Source organism: Anthonomus grandis, chromosome 4 (assembly GCF_022605725.1).
Source record: "Anthonomus grandis grandis chromosome 4, icAntGran1.3, whole genome shotgun sequence".
In the NCBI taxonomy this organism is placed as follows: domain Eukaryota; kingdom Metazoa; phylum Arthropoda; class Insecta; order Coleoptera; family Curculionidae; genus Anthonomus; species Anthonomus grandis.
Genome location: NC_065549.1, coordinates 12105537 through 12123965, shown reverse-complemented (window position 1 = coordinate 12123965; position 18429 = coordinate 12105537). Strand labels below are relative to the sequence as shown.

Sequence of the window (18429 nt, the reverse complement as noted above, 5' to 3'; positions counted from 1 at the left end):
ACTTTCTCAAAAATTTGACCTCGCATTCCTTATCCTTTTTACAGAACACTTCAGCTATGTAATAGTTTTTTTTTCTATTTGTCCATAAATTCTATCAAAATAAAATCGCCAACCTCTGACTCTTTATTAAGCTTATCTAGAAGTGGTGGTGGATCGATTTCTCCTACAAAATCAATATCATCATCGGAACTTTCGGTTACAAGCGTCGCCGCGTCTTCATTTTCTTCGTCCTTTGAGTCATTACTTTTCTTTTCACGACCTTATTCTTCTTAACACTTTTTTTTCTTTCTCGCTCCATTTATTTAGCTTGTAGGGCGATCTTTTCTGGAGTGTCCGTAACGATAATACTTTTAGCTTTTTCTCTCTTCTTTCTCTGATTTTTTCGTTCTTCAGCTTTTGAGTATCCTTTAAATTGTTGTGGACTTACGACAGTTTCTTTGTGATTTCGTGTAGGTGTTGTGTTTAAACTAACTGATACTGAAACTAAGCAGTCTGACATTATATTTTCTTCAATGCATTTTGATGTTGATGGTTGATTTGGATCCATAAGTCGTTGAGCTTCTTCATTGTTTTGATCTACATTCCTATCAGTTACGCTGCTAATTGCAAAGTCGTCATCTGTAAATATGAATTTATCGAAGGGATAAATCCCAGTTTTTCGAAATCGGGATTTGATATTAGCGGGAGTCATCGATTTTTCAAATGCATAAGCAACACAGCCAGCGATATCAAAAATAGAAACAGGTATGCCAGGGTGCTCTAAAAGCCATGTTTGTAAGGCAGTATTGTAGAATGATTTAAACGAAAAAAACACCGAGACATCTAATGGTTGCAGCTTATTGGAAATATGTGGCGGTAAGGTCAAAATGATCACTCCATTTTCCTTGGCTAGATTTATTCCTTCTATCGTTAGATGACTCTCGTGATTGTCAAAAATTAGGAGAGAAGGGTTTTCTTTTGTGCTGGACGTATGTTTAATGAAGTGCCTTACAACGCTTGGAAACAATTCATCAGTCATCCATCCAGAATCGGAAATCAATCCCAAAATACCATGCGGTGCTCCATAAGTCATTCGAGGATTAAACTTTTTTCGTGGAAAAATCATGAGTCATGGTATTGTATTCCCGGATGCTGATATAATACAACAAGTGGTGACCAGTAAACCTCGTTCGGCGCTCGTGCAGGAAGAGACCTGCTTGATCCCTCTCTGAGCAACAATCTTTTTCGGTTTTTGGACGGTTGTGGTGGCAGTTTCATCTAAACTATAAATTCTAATACCGCTGTAAAAATTTCCATGGTTCTAAAACACTTTTTCCAAATTTTTGAAAAAAAGTCCAACATTGTGTTTGTTGAATGATGTCACTCTGGAGAGGCTACATCCTTCGGGCTGGCGAAGACTTAATTCTGCATGTCTGGACATAAATCCAAGGAACCAGTCGCGTCCAGCTTGTTTGTTTGCCAATTTTCCGGAATTTTACAATTATTAATAGTTGGCATTTCATAAGCCAGTTTTCTGATATTAATGACCGTTTATCCGTAACACATTTTTGAGCAAGTTAATACGTAATCGGCTAGTGCTTTTTCTTGATTTTCAGAAAAAACTTTTCTACAAGCATAATTTGGAGCCATTTTAATCTCTTTGGTAGGATTCTGTTTTTGCCTTTTTACATATTCACAAACCGTTTGAAATTTTAAATTGTTTGCATTAAATTGTTAGCATGTTTGTTCCACAATCAGACACTGTCTGATTGTGGAACAAACATGCGCAAGGTGGAACACAACCTACAATACAAAATTAAATTTAACTGTGACCTTCATACATAACCTACAAAAGTAAACGTACTTATAAAATGTCGACAAAATAGCCCAAAATCTGATGTAAAGTTTGTTTTTGTAATACTAGTTTCAAGAGAAAAATTAGAGCATATAATATCATATCAACGATAGAAAAAACTTATACCTTGAAAAACGATTTTTTATTAAAAAATGCACAAAACGATGAGAACAGCGTTCAAACTTTATTTACCACATCGGATACACGCCGATAACCGCACTATCCAAACGAAAAACGTCAAACTTGCGGCGGGAATTTCAAAATTACATGCTTTGTCTGATTGTGGAACATTCTGCCCTATCAAAGATAAATTTAGATTGTTCAGTATTAAGAGAAAAATGGAATCAATACAGTATTTAACTTTTGCTAAGGCCACTTCACCCCTATCAGGAGCACCAGCCCATGTCTAATCTCGCACTAAAATAGCAGTGTCATCTGCAAAGCACACTGTTTTTCCACTTTTGATGAAAGGCGAATATATGAAGACATATACAAGAAAAAGAATTAGACCCAACACTGTGCCCTGTGGAATACCACACTCCACTATTAAAGTTGGAGTTATTAGTTCTTACAGTTTGCCTACGGTTGGTAAGCAATTAATTAAAAATACTTAATACACTGTATGTAATAACAATTTTAAGTTTTTTAAATAGAGTGACATGTTTCAAGGATCAAAAGCCCTTGACAAATCACAGTAGATATTTTTAAAATGTTGGTATATATACCACTTCCAAATATAGAATTTAACAAGTGTTTCAGTGGTTTTAATAGGAAAATATGATTGCTTTTAACAATTTGAACAGAATTCCATCCTCCTCTCCGTGAAACCATTTTTAAGGATTATTTGATTTTATGTGACTATCAAATCATTTGCCCTGATTGGAGTAAGAACATGTAATCTCTGCTCTGTACATTCTCCATTTTTTCTGTTGATACCTTAATTTTCTAACCTTAATGAATACTAAAATATTTATTAAATTCATCTGCCATCAGCTTTGGATCAGAAATTGCGATTCCACTTTCTTTAATTATAGCTCATTTATTGAATGTCAAATCTTTCTTAGACTCTTATAACGTTATGTAAAAGACCTTTTTTACACATAATTTACACAGCATTGTTTATTATATTTGATAACATATTTTTATATTCTCTGAACTTATTTAATAGTGTGTTATTATTTGGATTTAATGTTACTTATTTCTTGCTTATCCCTTTTTCTAAAAGATGTAACAAGTCCAATAGAAATCGAAGGTTTAAAACATTATGTTTTTGATTACATTTTCTCATTTCTCCAACATTCAAATGGAACCACCCCCTTCAGTGGTAAATTAAATTAAGGGTCTTTTTGAGTAGTATTCATCTACACAAGAAAATTTTCCCATTTACTTCTCAATGAGACCTTCAATTGAAGGTTTGAAAAGGAGTTGCAATAAATATATGGTGGTTTTATATTCAAGTTAGTTAGTATAGGCTAATCTCTCTAAGACTTATTCCAAACAGAATTTTTTGAACTCAAATATTTTCTGAATTAAAAGTTGTTAAATTGACACCCTGTGACACCCTGTATGGCTATTATAAGCCATTGACTTTCTTTTAATTTTTTTAAAGTTATTGAGACTCTTATTCTTTTCCTAAAGATGAGTTCGGGTAAAGATTCTTTTACAATAAAAAAAAATAAAAGTTACTTACTTTAAGTTGAGAACATTGGTATACATAAAGGGATTTAGAAACAAACTACTATGTAACAAATATTATGCTTTATTATTTCTTCCTAAAAGGTTTTAAAAGGTTATTAGATTAAAGAGAATAACAAAACAAATACAGGTAAAAACTAAAAGCAATAAATATTTAAATCTAAGAATAAAGAACCTTTAGTCATATTTTTTTGGTATCTATTTGTTTTATTTTTCTTAGAGCTGGCTTTCAAGAGTATTACTATTTCTAAAAAAACATTAGAATATTCATGCCGTCTGGGTATAAGGCCGGTATATAATTTTCTTGCGAAATAAATAGTAATCTGTAGCAAGTACACCAAACTTTACAGTGTTTCTAGCACAACTCGTAAAAAATTTGTGATATTTACTTTTTTTACATACTTAATAAGTGTGCCATAATACGTGTTGATTTTCTTTCACTATAATAAGCTTCATACTCATAAATTGGAAATTGATGAAGACTACTAAAGAGATGGGTCTTCAAAATTCACCCCCAAAATTACCAATAAGTAATTATTGGTATTTTCAATAGTTTCAATATCATGTGGAATATCTTCACGAGAGGGGTGATCCAGGCCCATTAAATATCTACAAGAAATCATAACAATTGATACGAAAGATACTAATTTGAATTATGGAATAATATGAGTAAAGGGAGTGCAATGAGCCACCCAAACCGCATTTCCGCAATTCGGCGGCTTTTGAATTTCGGCCTGCCCTGCAGACTTGAGTACACTTTTCATTAAGCTTTCACGTATTAAGGCTAAATGAAATATGGTGAAGTAAATAGAGGCGGCCCTGCCGGCCGCTCTTAGAAATTAACTATTCCTGCTTGCGCCAGTTGTAAATGAATAATCGCTCTGCAGTATTTCGTGCAGCTTTTGTACGATTTCGAGTTTTGCCCGAGCAAATAACAGGCAACTCCAGCCCCTGATGTTATTGGAAAATATGGCTCCCTTTGATTTATTTTTATCATTTTCTTTTGTTTGATTAGTTTTCTTCAAGTTTAACGGAATATACGGGACTTTTGTTTGATTAAGCCTTAATCATTTAGGATAATGGATCTTTTCAAAAGGAGGAAATCATTTTCACATGGTTACACTTTATATAAAGCTTTACTAGACAGAATATTTACTATACAGAATGTCGTTTAAATGGGTTCAGAGTTTTGGTGCAAACCCTTAAGTGTTTTTTAATTATTTTGAGCCAACTGAATTCAAAAATTACTTTCATTTTACTACATTAAAGCTCGTTTTATAGCACACAACAATTTTTATTATCAATTTTTGTGCAAATCTGACATATGCAATCAAGTATTCATATACGCAGAGAGGCAAGTTAAATTAAGTTATGAAGTATTTTAATTCAAAACATTTCATAAATAATCGTGTTTTTTTCCTACTCAAAGTAACTCATGTTGAATTTCCAGAAAAATTAGAAAAGTTATGATCATATAGTCAAATTGTAAATTAGTTTGTTAAACAATATCCAATCGAAATATTATTGTACAATAAAATTATATTCAGAACTTTGAACGAAACAGATTTTCTTGTCTATGTACCAGCAGTAAAGTTTCACATGAGCCACAAATTCAGGGAACATATCACTTAAAGAACAACAATAATAATAACAAAAATAACAATAATAATAATACGTTTATTTCCAAAATTACAAAATTTAAATACAAAATACTTATTCTACTTTACGTACAAGTACAAGGAAGAAATAAACGATTAGTACCAAAGCTGTTCTATTTAGAAGCTTGTTGGTACTTTTTCTTTAGGGATATATATACTCCAATTCGGGTTTAAAGGTCAATATCGGGTTTTTCTTGTCAAGTCCGAGAAAATATTCCATCAATGGTATTTCAATACATCACTCATAATTTATGTGTCCACGTTTAATTATTCTTAATGCCGGTTTTAAAACAACATTAAAAATAAGGACAACGACATCTTGCACAACACATACATAAGAACAGACAAGATTATTTAAATTCAAATACTCGCAGTAGCACATAGGAATCAACAAAAGAACATGGGGATTATCAAACGTTTAATAAAAGTTATCGCTCTGTTATTAAAACAATAATGATGAAATATAGCCGCATCTATCTGTTCAATCCATTGCCTTACATAAACTTTAAACGTTGCTGTAGACATTTTTTCCTGTATGGGTCTTAGTATAATATTATAAAGTTTCGGTGCTAAATATTCGAAATGACGCTGACCAATACTTTTTTTGTTCCTACCAACACGCGCATTTTGATTAAGCCTATTTCTTGTGGGGTATGTGTGTAATAAAGTTTCAAGAATAATTTTTTTCCTATATATATTCATACTTAAATTAAAACAGTAAAGTTTCCTCATGTTTATTATTTTTGTTTCCTTATAAAGTAAATTTGTTGGAAATAGTCGATTTTTTTTCAAATATAATTTTTAGTATCCATTTTTGAATTATGGTTAATTGCTGTAAGTGGCAATCCCAGACACCACCCCACCCGATCAATCCATATGTCAAATGAGATTGAACCAACGAATAGTATATTATGGTAAGGTTCTTGATACTTAGGTATTGTTTTAAATATTTAAAAGTTAAAACTAAACCTCTAATTTTATTGGTCAACTGCTTTAATTGTAAATCCCATTTAAGATGTTGGTCTACAATAATACCCAAATATTTTATGGTCGGTGATGCAGGAATTGACAACGATTGACTAATTTCTAAAGCACCTATTTGGGGAAGATTTCTGGTGTAAGAAGTAAAACTAATATATTTTGTTTTTTGCCCATTTAATGTTAGTTTGCTTTTCTTAAACCAATCTGCAATTAATTGAAAATCATTTTCGGCTGTTTGTTTTAGGGCTTGCCAGTCAGTCCTGTGTAGACAACAACTGTGTCGTCGGCGAAACTTATAATCCTTCCCACAGTTCTTATAGAAAAAATACTATTTATATATATTATACAGAAAGGCTAATTTCGTTGCTTTCGTCATACCTTATTGACCGTCTACAGTTTGTTGAGGTGGAAAGTTGCAGATCTAATACCTTTGTTTCAACTTCTGGAGTCCCACAGGGATCCAATCTCGGCCCACTTCTTTTTATCTTTTATATTAATGATCTTATAGAATTGATTTCCTGCCTTAGACTAGCTTATGATGGTGTATCAATAGTATCTTGGACTGCTTCTTACAGAGTAACTTGGATCTAATTAGGGGGTGGTGCAGTCGAAATCAGTTATGTCTTAACATCTCGAAATGCTGTATGATCTCCTTTCACCGAACCAAGGATCCTGTTTTGTTTAATTACAATATAGACAATCAAATCCTCTGTAGAACTACTTCTATTAAAGATCTAGGGGTTGTATTCGACGATAGGCTCACATTTGTGCCACATATTGAACAGACAGTGGCCTCCTCGTTGAAACTTCTGGGTTTTGTCATTCGAAATAGCCGACTCTTTAACAACTCAAACTCAATAAAACTTTAGTACTTTTCTTTTGTTAGATCAAGACTGGAATACGGTTCCTTGGTGTGGTGTCCTTTCTATGAATGCCATGTTGGCTACATCGAGAGTGTTCCGAGAAGGGTTTTAAAGTTTCTTATGTTTCGTGAGGATGGAATATATCCTGTTAGGGGACATGATCATGATCTGTGGTTAGGTAGATTTAATCTGCAATCTCTGGCCATGAGGAGAACAATTCATTTTGTAACATTCTTATGGAAGTTGGTCAATAATCAAATAAATTCTCCTCCTCTCTTAAACGATATTCTATTTCATGTACCACGATTTGCTTCTAGATCAAATATCACTTTTGCTTTAGATCGCGCCAGAACTAACATTAGGTTTCAGGATCCTGTATATCAAATATGCAGAATTTTTAATTCAGTATCATCAACCTGTGACATATTTGTATGCTCCATAAAGGATCTAGTTTTGTCTCTGACAAACCAACAGTTACCATAATTCCTTTTCTCTTCCTTTTTTCCCTTGTCCCATGAATCGCTTTCTTTGTTCATTCTACTGTTAATTTACATCTCCTTTAATTTTGAAATATACATGATGTTACTATAGTCATTTCAGTTTTCCTTATTTTTCTTTCTTTTTGTTATTTAATTTATAGTAATTTAATACTTGTTTACACTTTCAAAACATTAATTGTAGATTTTCCTGTAACTGGGCTTTGCCTGTTGGAAATAAACTGCTAAATAAATAAATAAATAAATATATAATAAATAAAAGTGGTCCCATTACAGTGCCTTGGGGTACTCCACATTTGATATCTCTCATTTCACTATAAGTGTTGTTAACTTTTACCACTTGCTTCCTACCTGTCAAATAACTTTCGATAATTTTATTGGCTAATCCCCAAATGCCGCAGCTTCTTAATTTTTTTAAAAGTATTGAGTGGTTAACCGTGTCAAATGCTTTTGTTAGGTCTACAAATATACCTAAGATTGGTTTATTTGCATCCAATGCGTTTTTTAAAAAGTTATTTACCTTTACTTTGTTTCAAAATCATTTAAATTATCTTAGATACATTCGAAATAAGGGAAACTGGTCTAAAATTATTTACATCATCCAAAGACCCCGATTTATGATGTGGTATAACAGTTCCCATTTTTGGAACATCCGGAAAAACACCTGTACTATAGCATAAATTTGTTATTAGACATAAAGGCTGTGAAATATATTTGGAAAGTCTCTGATTGAAGATTGTCATGCCCTGGTGCTTTATTATTTTTTTAGTTGGTTTATAGTTTTTTCAACTTCTTGCTGATCGGTCAAAAACAGAAACATACTCTTCCACAAACGTACCCTCAACTAAACTCTCTTGACAATTAAACTTTGAGGCTAATGTTGGTCCTATGTTACTAAAGATTTCATTAAAATATTTTGACAGTGCCTTATTTTCAGAAATAATTTCGCCATTCTCGCTTTTTAAATTTGATAGAAACGATCGACATTTTTCCATAGGATCTTACTATTATTTTTACTTTTATATATTCGTGAAGATATATATTCTTTTTTTGCTTTTTTATGTCGCGATTAACCAAATTATTACACCTTTTATATTTTGCTTTTAGCTGCTTATTATTGAGCTGTTGTATACATTTTTTAAAAAGATCGTTTTTATTATTTATCGCCTTAAGTAACTTCTTATCAACCCAAACTTGCTTGCCACAATTTTTCCTTGTTCGTTTTATTGTATGCGTATTTTTTTCTATGTAAAATTAATTATTATAATAATTCTTGCTCTAAATCCATTTTCAACTGGCCATAATTTATAATTTTTTTAATTCTATGATCTGGTATTTGAGTTTTTACTTATTTATTGTACTCCAATATCAATACTATTGGGTAGAGATCAGTGATATCATAATTAAGTATGTAAAATTTGACATTTAAAAAAAAAAGGTTTTTGCGCAATTTAACAAAAAATAATGATCGATACATGTTCCTGATATAGGTCTTGTAATTTCATTAATGTGAGATAGTACTCCAAAAGAAGAGAGAATGTTCTTGTATTCTTCATTCCAAATGAACATAAAAATCTTCTTCAGTCGAGTGGAAGATATCCATGCATGCGATGTATATTAATTAAAACTGCAGGGCAAAGTGGTTCAGTTTGCTGATGATACCACCATTTTATGGAATCATAGAGATTCTGATAATGTTAGAGCCCAGGTTTTTAAGGATCTTAAGATTTTATCGGAGTCGTGTGCTGCAAACAGGCTTGTATTTAATGTGGGCAAAACCTTTATTATGGGATTTAAGTGTGACGTTCAGGGCCTTATGTTTAGTGAAAACTCCCCCTTGCAAAACAAAGAAAGCTGTAAGTTCCTTGGTATTACCATTGATGGTCGCTTTCGCTTCGAAGATCATATCCTAAATCTTGCATCAAAATTATCCTCTGGATGCTTTGCAGTAAGAATGGCGGGGCATGAGCTGGGAGGGGTAGTTGCACGTTCAGTGTACTTTTCTCTTATTGAGTCCCACCTTCGTTATGGCTTGCCTTTTTGGGGTTTAAGCAACAAGGGATTATTAAACATAATTTTTGTGATTCAAAAAAAGGCAGTTAGATACCTATGTTCCGCTGGGTTAAGAGATTCTTGTAAACCTCTCTTTATATCTCAAAAAATCCTAACTCTTTTTTCTCTTTTTATCTTTTTATCTTAGAAACAGCTACTCTTATTCATAAATGTCCTAAACCTCCCTCTAACACTGGTCATATGACTCGCCAGGTTAACGATTTTCCCTTACCAATCCCTACATCCTCCCTCACCAAGAACTCACTTATATACCTTAGCAAAAAAATTTACAACCATGTTCCTCTATGTATCAGACAAATTTTAGAAGTTAAGAGATTCAAAAAGGAATTAAAATCACTTTTATTATCCAGGGCATATTATAGCCTTGACGATTTTTTCAATGATACCTTTTAACCTGTGCTCAATCATTTTAGTGTTTTAGTTTTGTTTCCTGTTAAATAATTTAATTTACTTCTTCTAAATTCTGTTTTATTGACAGCTTTTCTTATTTTTTAATGAAATTTATCAAAAAGATGCTTTTTTTTTTCTCAATCTGTTTTGTTATGATTAATTTTGGTAATGTGTGTAAATGTTATGGTAAAGTGTTTTAGATGTTATGTTTGTTTGAAATTTGAAATTTAAAATAAATTTGGAATTTTTTAGTTTTTAGGATGCTTGTACACAAGATTTTGTTGTCTTACGTAATATAGCACATTTTCTTTCTTTCTATTAGGCCTTTAATAAATTTATAGATTTTCAGAATATTTATAACACTCTAGGTTACCCTTATTCAGCAATAAAACTGTCACTAGATCCAAAGTGTCATTGCAAAGAGATTTGTATTCCACATAAAACACTTTCCATTCAAAATGAAATTGTTGGGTAAGCTGACATATTCATAGGGTTTGAGACGTGCTTTCTATTTAAATCGTGGATTTAATAAATATTGCTTTAGGCAAAAGCTCCAAAACTTTAATTCACTGATAATTATAACCAGATAATAATAAACCGGATTAAACTGATAATTGAAAGATCGTTTTTTTGCATATAAATTAATAATAGGACAGGATGAATGAACTGTTCTTATTTTTTCGAGTAATTTAAGACAGTGTTTCCTTGTTCCAGGCTCTTCAAGGCCTAATATTTCATGTTCTAAGGAGTATAAATAATGTGTAATCTTCCTGCAGATAATTTTGTTCTTGTTCCTGGATTCCAAATGCAATTATTATTCTATGAAGTTGGAGTAACTTTTATCTTTTTATAGGTAAATGTTGTTTTATTTTGTTCCAAGTTCCTCAGACCTATGTTGTTCTTCTTCCACACAGTTGACATATTTGTATCCTCTTCCAGGCATTTGAGTTTTTCCTTGTTCCTGGATCCACAAAACTAGGGAGCTCTTCTCCGTGCAGTTGAGTTAACTTTAATGAACTCTTACAGAAGATGCTTAATTAAAGAAGAGCGATATTCTTTACGTGCTGAGTTCAGACAACATAAGAAAAACTATTTGGCTTCTACTTATATTGCATTTTATGACAAATAAAAAATATTATAAACAAAACCCCGTTTTACAATTAAACTAATCAGTCAGATTATTAATTATTTCCATAAACTTAGTACCTATTCAGGAAAATTTTAAATGTTGTTTTTGTTATAATAAAAAATATAAAGTGTAATGTTAAAGGAGGCAATTCATCCTAAAATCGCATCATAAAGTAATTACCCTAAACTCCCATAATAGCAACTAAAATAAATATAAACATGTTTATAGGATACTTTAAGACTTTTCACTTAAGTCTCACATCAACCAAAACCATAAAGTTTGTTCCATTAAAAGTCTTCATGCGAGAATTCCGTGCCCCAAATCGTAAAACGCAGAGCGCTTTACATTATACTAAAGTTTAATTAACAGAAACCGTGATCAATCTTCATTTTGTACCGTATATGTTCATATATATCCTTAGGGGCATCACACATAATTATAAATGTAATATGGAACATATATTTATTAGACCCGTTTTGATACATTGTATAATATAGAATTTAGCACTCAACCTTAAAGTTAGGGTCCAGGGGAAACTTGGCAATTTAAATTTCATTGGGGCCAGTTATACTACTAACTGAATTTTACATAATAAACCACTAGCACAAGGGAAATACTAACATTATTCGAATGTTTTAGAAATATTAGAGGCTTCATTGGTCAGTTTAAATACAAAAAAACACTTGGTTAGGTGATATACTGCCTTTATATGAAATTATTAGCAGGAAATAAACAGTACAATACTCACAAATGTTCCAATCATTAATTCTAAGCCCTACACTGTCCTAATGCACAAAGTAATTTTAATATATAATTTTTAAACAAATTGTTGTATAATATCCATTGAATAAATTAATTATTCATTTGAGCATCAGTGCTTAAGGGCATACATTCAAAAATAAACAGATACTGTCATTATCATTATTTCATAATGATAACTTTTTAATTAGCTGACATACTTGATAAATACTTTTTAAATATATAAAAATTACTCAACTGATTAAATGCTAGAATTAAAATTAAATTCGCACATTTTAAATTAAAATTTAACTCTCATGAAAAGGCTTTGAAAGTCCTTTAAAATAAAATTTCTAATGAGAAATTAAGATATGAAAAAAGATATGACAAACATTTATATTACAACATATATATGTACTACCAATTATCTAAAAAGTCTAGTCCAGTCTTTGGCAGAGTACTTGTGTTTGACTTCACACCATCTTCTACATCAATATCTTCCAGAACTATTTCTTGAGCATATAGAGATCGAGATGTAGGTACTTCAGTATTCTGAAATAAACAGTAATGTGTTTAGATTTTAAATGAAAATTAAAGAATTAACATAAATTTAGTCTCATATGCTCCTTTTTTCAGATTAAGTAAAAGTCTAAATACCTTTGTGGTTGAATCAGGCTAAATCAAAATACATATCATTTTATATATGTACACATTTTTTCCTGCATACCTCTATATAATATATGGTCGTACAATGACTGTTTGCCATAGCTATAATTTGCATTAAGATTGATAACACACACAAAAGAAATTCTTGTAATTGTGACTACACTAATGAATCATCTAGTTCAGCGTTACTCTGTTCTTTTTTAAACTTTTTTCATGACGAAACCCTTTTAAAAAACTAAATTTTTAATGGAAGCCTAAACTCTAAAGTAAAAGCAAAAGCAGTTATATGTGAATTGTTTATTAATAATCATACAAAAAAAGAGAGATACAGGTCCACTTTAATACATGCATTCATTTATTTATGACTGCTGGCGGAGCCGTACTCTGATCTAGTGTAAAGGAGATACAATAAACAAAAAAAATCATTTGATTCATGAACCTAATTCAATAATAATGAAAAAGAATGAATAAAGCTAAAAGACTAAGATTATATTGATGTAATATTTAATTTTAAGGATTTCAATTATAATCTGTAATATATTTAATCGCCAATCTTCAGATCTACTTCATCAAAATGTGAAAAGACATTGGATATAGTGGCATTACATATTGATTAAGCATAATTAAAATATTCTTAAAGTTTCACAAAAAAAACTATGAACTCCTAGCAATATTACAATTTATGACAGCATTAATATTGTAATCCATTGTCAAAAGAATTAAATTTTAACTAAATTTGTGGTAGTAGTAGCATTAATGGTGGGAGACAGTGTCCAGGCTTGTTAGGCCTAAAAGTTCTTTTCTACCAACCCTAATAAAATCCCAACTAAATTAGTATTTTAATACAAACTAATATATTTTTCTTGGTCAAAAATAAAAAAACCAAAAAGAATGAAAAAAAAGTTAAGTTTTTTAATAGCTGACTGATTTAATGTGCCTATGTAAGCAAGCACATGGAAATTTTATTAATAATTTTACATATTTTTGATATAATAAAGATTTGATATTGAAAACAATAAATATTTGATTGAACAGGTAAATGATGTAAGTCAAAACCAAAACATTTAACCACCTTCTGAACAATATTAGAAAGAAAGAAAGAAAGAAAATGTGCTATATTACGTAAAACAAAACAAAATCTTGTGTACAAGCATCCTAAAAACTAAAAAATTCCAAATTCGCTTGAAATTTCAAATTTGAAACAAACATAACATCTAAAACATTTTATCATAAAATTTACACACATTACCAAAATTAATTATAACAAAACAGATTGAAAAATTTAAAAAAAAAACATCTTTTTGATAAATTTGATTAAAAAATAAGTAAAGCTGTCAATAAAACAGAATTTAGAGGAAGTAAATTAAAATATTTAATAGGAAACAAAACTAAAATACTAAAATGATGTCAGAGCACAGGTCAAAAGGTATCATTAAAAAAATCAAGGCTATAATATGCCCTGGATAATAAAAGTGATTTGAATTTCTTAACTTCTAAAACTTGTCTGATACATAGAGGAACATGGTTGTAAATTTTTTTGCTAAGGTATATAAGTGAGTTCTTGGTGAGGGAGGATGTAGGGATTGGTCAGGGAAAATCGTTAACCTGGCGAGTCATATGACCAGTGTTAGAGGGAGGTTTAGGACATTTATGAATAAGAGTAGCTGTTTCTAAGATAAAAAGAGAAAAAAGAGTTAGGATTTTTTGAGATATAAAGAGAGGTTTACAAGAATCTCTTAACCCAGCGGAACATAGGTATCTAACTGCTTTTTTTTTGAATCACAAAAATTATGTTTAATAATCCCTTGTTGCTCAAACCCCAAAAAGGCAAGCCATAACGAAGATGGGACTCAATAAGAGAAAAGTACACTGAACATGCAACTACCCCTCCCTCAATCAGCTCATGCCCCGTCATTCTTACTGCAAAGCATCCAGAGGATAATTTTGATGCAAGATTTAGGATATGATCTTCGAAGCAAAGGCGACCATCAATGGTAATACCAAGGAACTTACAGCTTGCTCTGTTTTACAAGGGGGAGTTTTCACTAAACATAAGGCCCTGAACGTCACACTTAAATCCCATAATAAAGGTTTTGCCCACATTAAATACAAGCCTGTTTGTAGCAAACGACTCCGATAAAATCTTAAGATCCTTCAAAACCTGGGCTCTAACATTATCAGAATCTCTATGATTCCATAAACTGAACCACTTTGCCCTGCAGTTTTAATGAACCCAAATCATTTACATAGAACAAAAATAATAGTGGTCCTAACACTGAACCCTGAGGTACTCCAGTTTTAAGAGATCTGGAATCGGATAAACATCCAGATACTGTAACTCTTTGGGTACGATTAGACAGATACGATTCCAGACATTGCAATGCCACACCTCTAAAGCCATAATTATTGAGCTTAGGCATCAGTATTCCATGATCTACACAATCAAATGCCTTGGATAAATCGCAAAACACAGCCGCCGCGGACTCTCCAGAATTTAAGGACACATAGACCCTCTCCAAAAAGCCGAAAACAGCGTCTTAGCCCTTTTCCTGTTTGAAATCCAAACTGATGTGCAGATAAAATGCAATTATCTTGCAAAAAAGACAAAATTCTGATTTTTGCAAGTTTTTCAATTATCTTGGAGAGGGTAGACAATATAGAAATTGGACGGAAATTACAAGGCTCACTCAAATCTCCACCCTTATAAAGAGGGATAACCACTGCCTCTTTCAAACATGCTGGAAAGATGTCATTATGAAAGGAATTGTTTATGGCAGAAGCTAAGGCTTCAATGCTGAGTCAGGCAAAAGGAGTAGTAATTTTGATGATATTCTATCAGCTCCAGCTGATTTATGGTTTTTTAAGCTTTTAATCGCATCTTTAACTTCAGTAAGGCTAACAGCATAAAAGATAAAATAATTTTAAACTGACACTTGTTGAATATAATGCAAAGGATCAATATTAGTATTCACATCCTTGAGAAATAAATGAGGAATATTACAGTAATAATCATTTAAACTATTTGGTCTTACTTCTGGTTCTGAAACTTTCTTGTGAGAATGCCTGAACTCATTTATAATTGACCATTCTCTCTGCCTATTTGAGGACACATTCAAGAGGTCACTATAATATTTAACCTTTGCTGCTTTTATAGTCTTTCTGTATAGACTATGATATTTCTGATGATAAAGAATAATGTTTGCATTAGTTGTATACTTGCACAACTTAGCAAAAAAACGGAGGTTTTTAGCTGAAGTTCTGAGGCCTGCTGTGACCCATGGTTTTCTATTTTTCATTTTAAGCCTCTTTTTAGGAAAACACTGATTGATCTTGCCACATAGCACATGAAATAACAAAGTAAACGGGTCAGGAGCCATTTCAACTGCATTCCAATTAACCAAAGCTGTAGTTGAAGAAAAAGCATTGAAATTTGCTCTGCTGAAAATTCTTCCTATATAATGAGATGAAGGAAATACAGTGTTGCATGGAATCCTAGCGAGAATGGCTTCATGGTCCGAAATACCAGATGAGAGTACTCTACATGACACATCATTTAAATTTGTACACAAATATTCAATAGTAGTTGCAGATGAGGATGTTATACATGTGGGTGAAAGAACATGCATCTTTAAGTCATAAGATTCCAATATACTTAAAAGGGATGTATACTATCATGGCAAGCTTACATCAGTGAAGTTAATATTAAAGTCACCAGCCAATATAACTATGGAGTGTAGAGACAATTGGGATAATAGAGAATCAAGTTTCTCCAGGAACATACCAATATCTCCTGTGGGTGGTCCATAAACACAAAGAACATATAAATTAAATCGCTTACAAAAACAAAGGGAGAATTCAAAAACCTTCTCCAACAGAGCTATTAATTTTACAGAAAAAAGCTTCAATTGTTTGTTTAACTAAAATAGCTGTTCCTTCATGTATGGACTGTTGCCGACAAAAAATTGATATAGGAATATAATCAGATATTAAGAAACATTTGTTAGGCTTTAACCAGTGCTCAGTTAGTAATACAATATCAGGAAAATCACATAAATCAAGTAAAAGATGAAGCTCGTCCATTTTATTTCTTAGAGACTGTATATTTAAAATATAACTACTGAAACTTTTCGCATGCTTATTTGCAATGTTATTTATAGAGTGTAAGTGAGCTTCATCTTCTGTGTATTTATCTATAAAAAAGAATCCCTATCACAGTCAGTATCTAGAAGTCCAGGTCGATTACTTGGTTTTATTGTGGACACATTTTTTGATGAAATGCTACTTTTGAAATGTTTTAAAATATGGGTATACAGTCATGATGCCAAATCTGATCCAAAGTTGCTGGCATGATTAGACTCTAAAATTCTACTTAGATTAATATTATTTGCATGAAATATTCTATAGAGAGCCTTATTGCTATTATAAATTACATTATGGTTTGGATACATGTAAGGGCTTGTCATCACTAAACTATTGCTATCTAAATGTATAAAAATTTTTTAAATATTGAATGATGAGCAAATATTATTTACATTAAAATTAACCTATCATTTTCTGTAAATTCCTTAACCATAGATGATGCAGTATAAATCAGTTCATTGTTTGTACTTCCTGGCTTCAGGAAACATTGGACTTTGTAGTTAGCTTCAAACTTCAGAAGCAATTTCTTCAGGAACACTCTACTACAATTTCCACCCACAAAAAGAAGCTTAGGTTGATTATCAACGGGTGAATTGGAACAAACTATTGGCCTACATGGTAACTGTGTTGGAGAATTTATATTAACAAATTTAGATAAGTTTTGCTGTTCCTTTAATGCACAAATATCTGAATAGCAAGTATCTTTATATTAGAAAGGCAACATTACTTAAATGTTTTATAAGCTGATTGGGGTAGTTTTTGATATTATGAGTTTTGTATTTCTAGTTTTAGTTTTAGTTTAATAAAAGTAATATTGCTTTGTAAACAGCATTTTATGATATACAATAAAGCATATTTTGACTTTGACTAACCTTTGGTATTGTTTTGGGTTTAGGTTTAACCTTATTTTCTCTAACTTTAGTCTTGAGTGGCTCTCCTTGAAAAACTGTCAAATTTCTTTGGCTTCTGGTACGAAAACTGAATGGCCCCGAGTGTTCATCCCGATATGAGCAATGGTCATCTACAACTACCTTAACGGCATACTCCTTGCTTATTGTGACATCTGGTGAGCTATACTTAACGGATACTTCGGGTTTAATAATACTTTCGGTTAATATCTGATCTTGTTCGTCTTGAGATAGGTGATTCCATAAGTCTTCGTATGCCCCTTTGGTTTCTTGTAAGTCGGCGTAGATCCTTGAAGCGATTGGGTTGAGTTTGCTGAAATATTCCGCCGCGGTACTTTTCAGATCCATATTTTTTGGTGTTGTGACTACTGTGCTAATTTACTAATTAAATTTTTACAGTTTTATAACGGTTGTTTATTTTATTTTACATTGTTTTGTAAACAAACCTCGCCCAGCCATATGACATTGACATATGAGAGACATTAAATGACAAATATCGTTTCAAAAATAGCGACAAGTTTCGAGAGAAAAATTGGAACGTACTGCAATAAGCTCAAGTTGGTTGATGGCTAAATTTAAAACTTGAGTCTAAAAAACTTTCTGTTTTCACTAAGTTTAATATTTCAAAGTTGGCTTAAGTTGAAGATTATTTTGTGCATTAAGAATAAAAGTCATTGAAAAAGCTTTAACTTGCGTTACGTGAGGACACACCTTTAAGCTTTAATTTTCAACTGTCAATGTCAAATCAAATGTGTGACGTTTATTATTGTCATCTGTCAATACTGTCATATAAGGATTTGTTTTGTTTATTTTTCAATATTTTTTTATAATTTTAGTAAAATTCAGGGTTAAAATTG

At 31.6% G+C, this 18429-nt stretch overlaps 1 protein-coding gene across 1 annotated transcript; it reads right to left on the bottom strand.

Moving 5' to 3' along the window:
* Positions 1–12235: 12235 nt before the first annotated feature.
* LOC126735274 (uncharacterized protein C1orf198 homolog) lies at positions 12236–18046 on the bottom strand. Its single transcript, XM_050439222.1, has 2 exons — positions 17537–18046; positions 12236–12410 (listed from the first exon to the last, which is right to left on the bottom strand). The coding sequence occupies exons 1-2, from the start codon at positions 17918–17920 to the stop codon at positions 12276–12278; spliced, it is 519 nt and encodes a 172-aa protein (XP_050295179.1). The 5' UTR covers positions 17921–18046; the 3' UTR covers positions 12236–12275.
* Between the last annotated feature and the right edge of the window lie 383 nt (positions 18047–18429).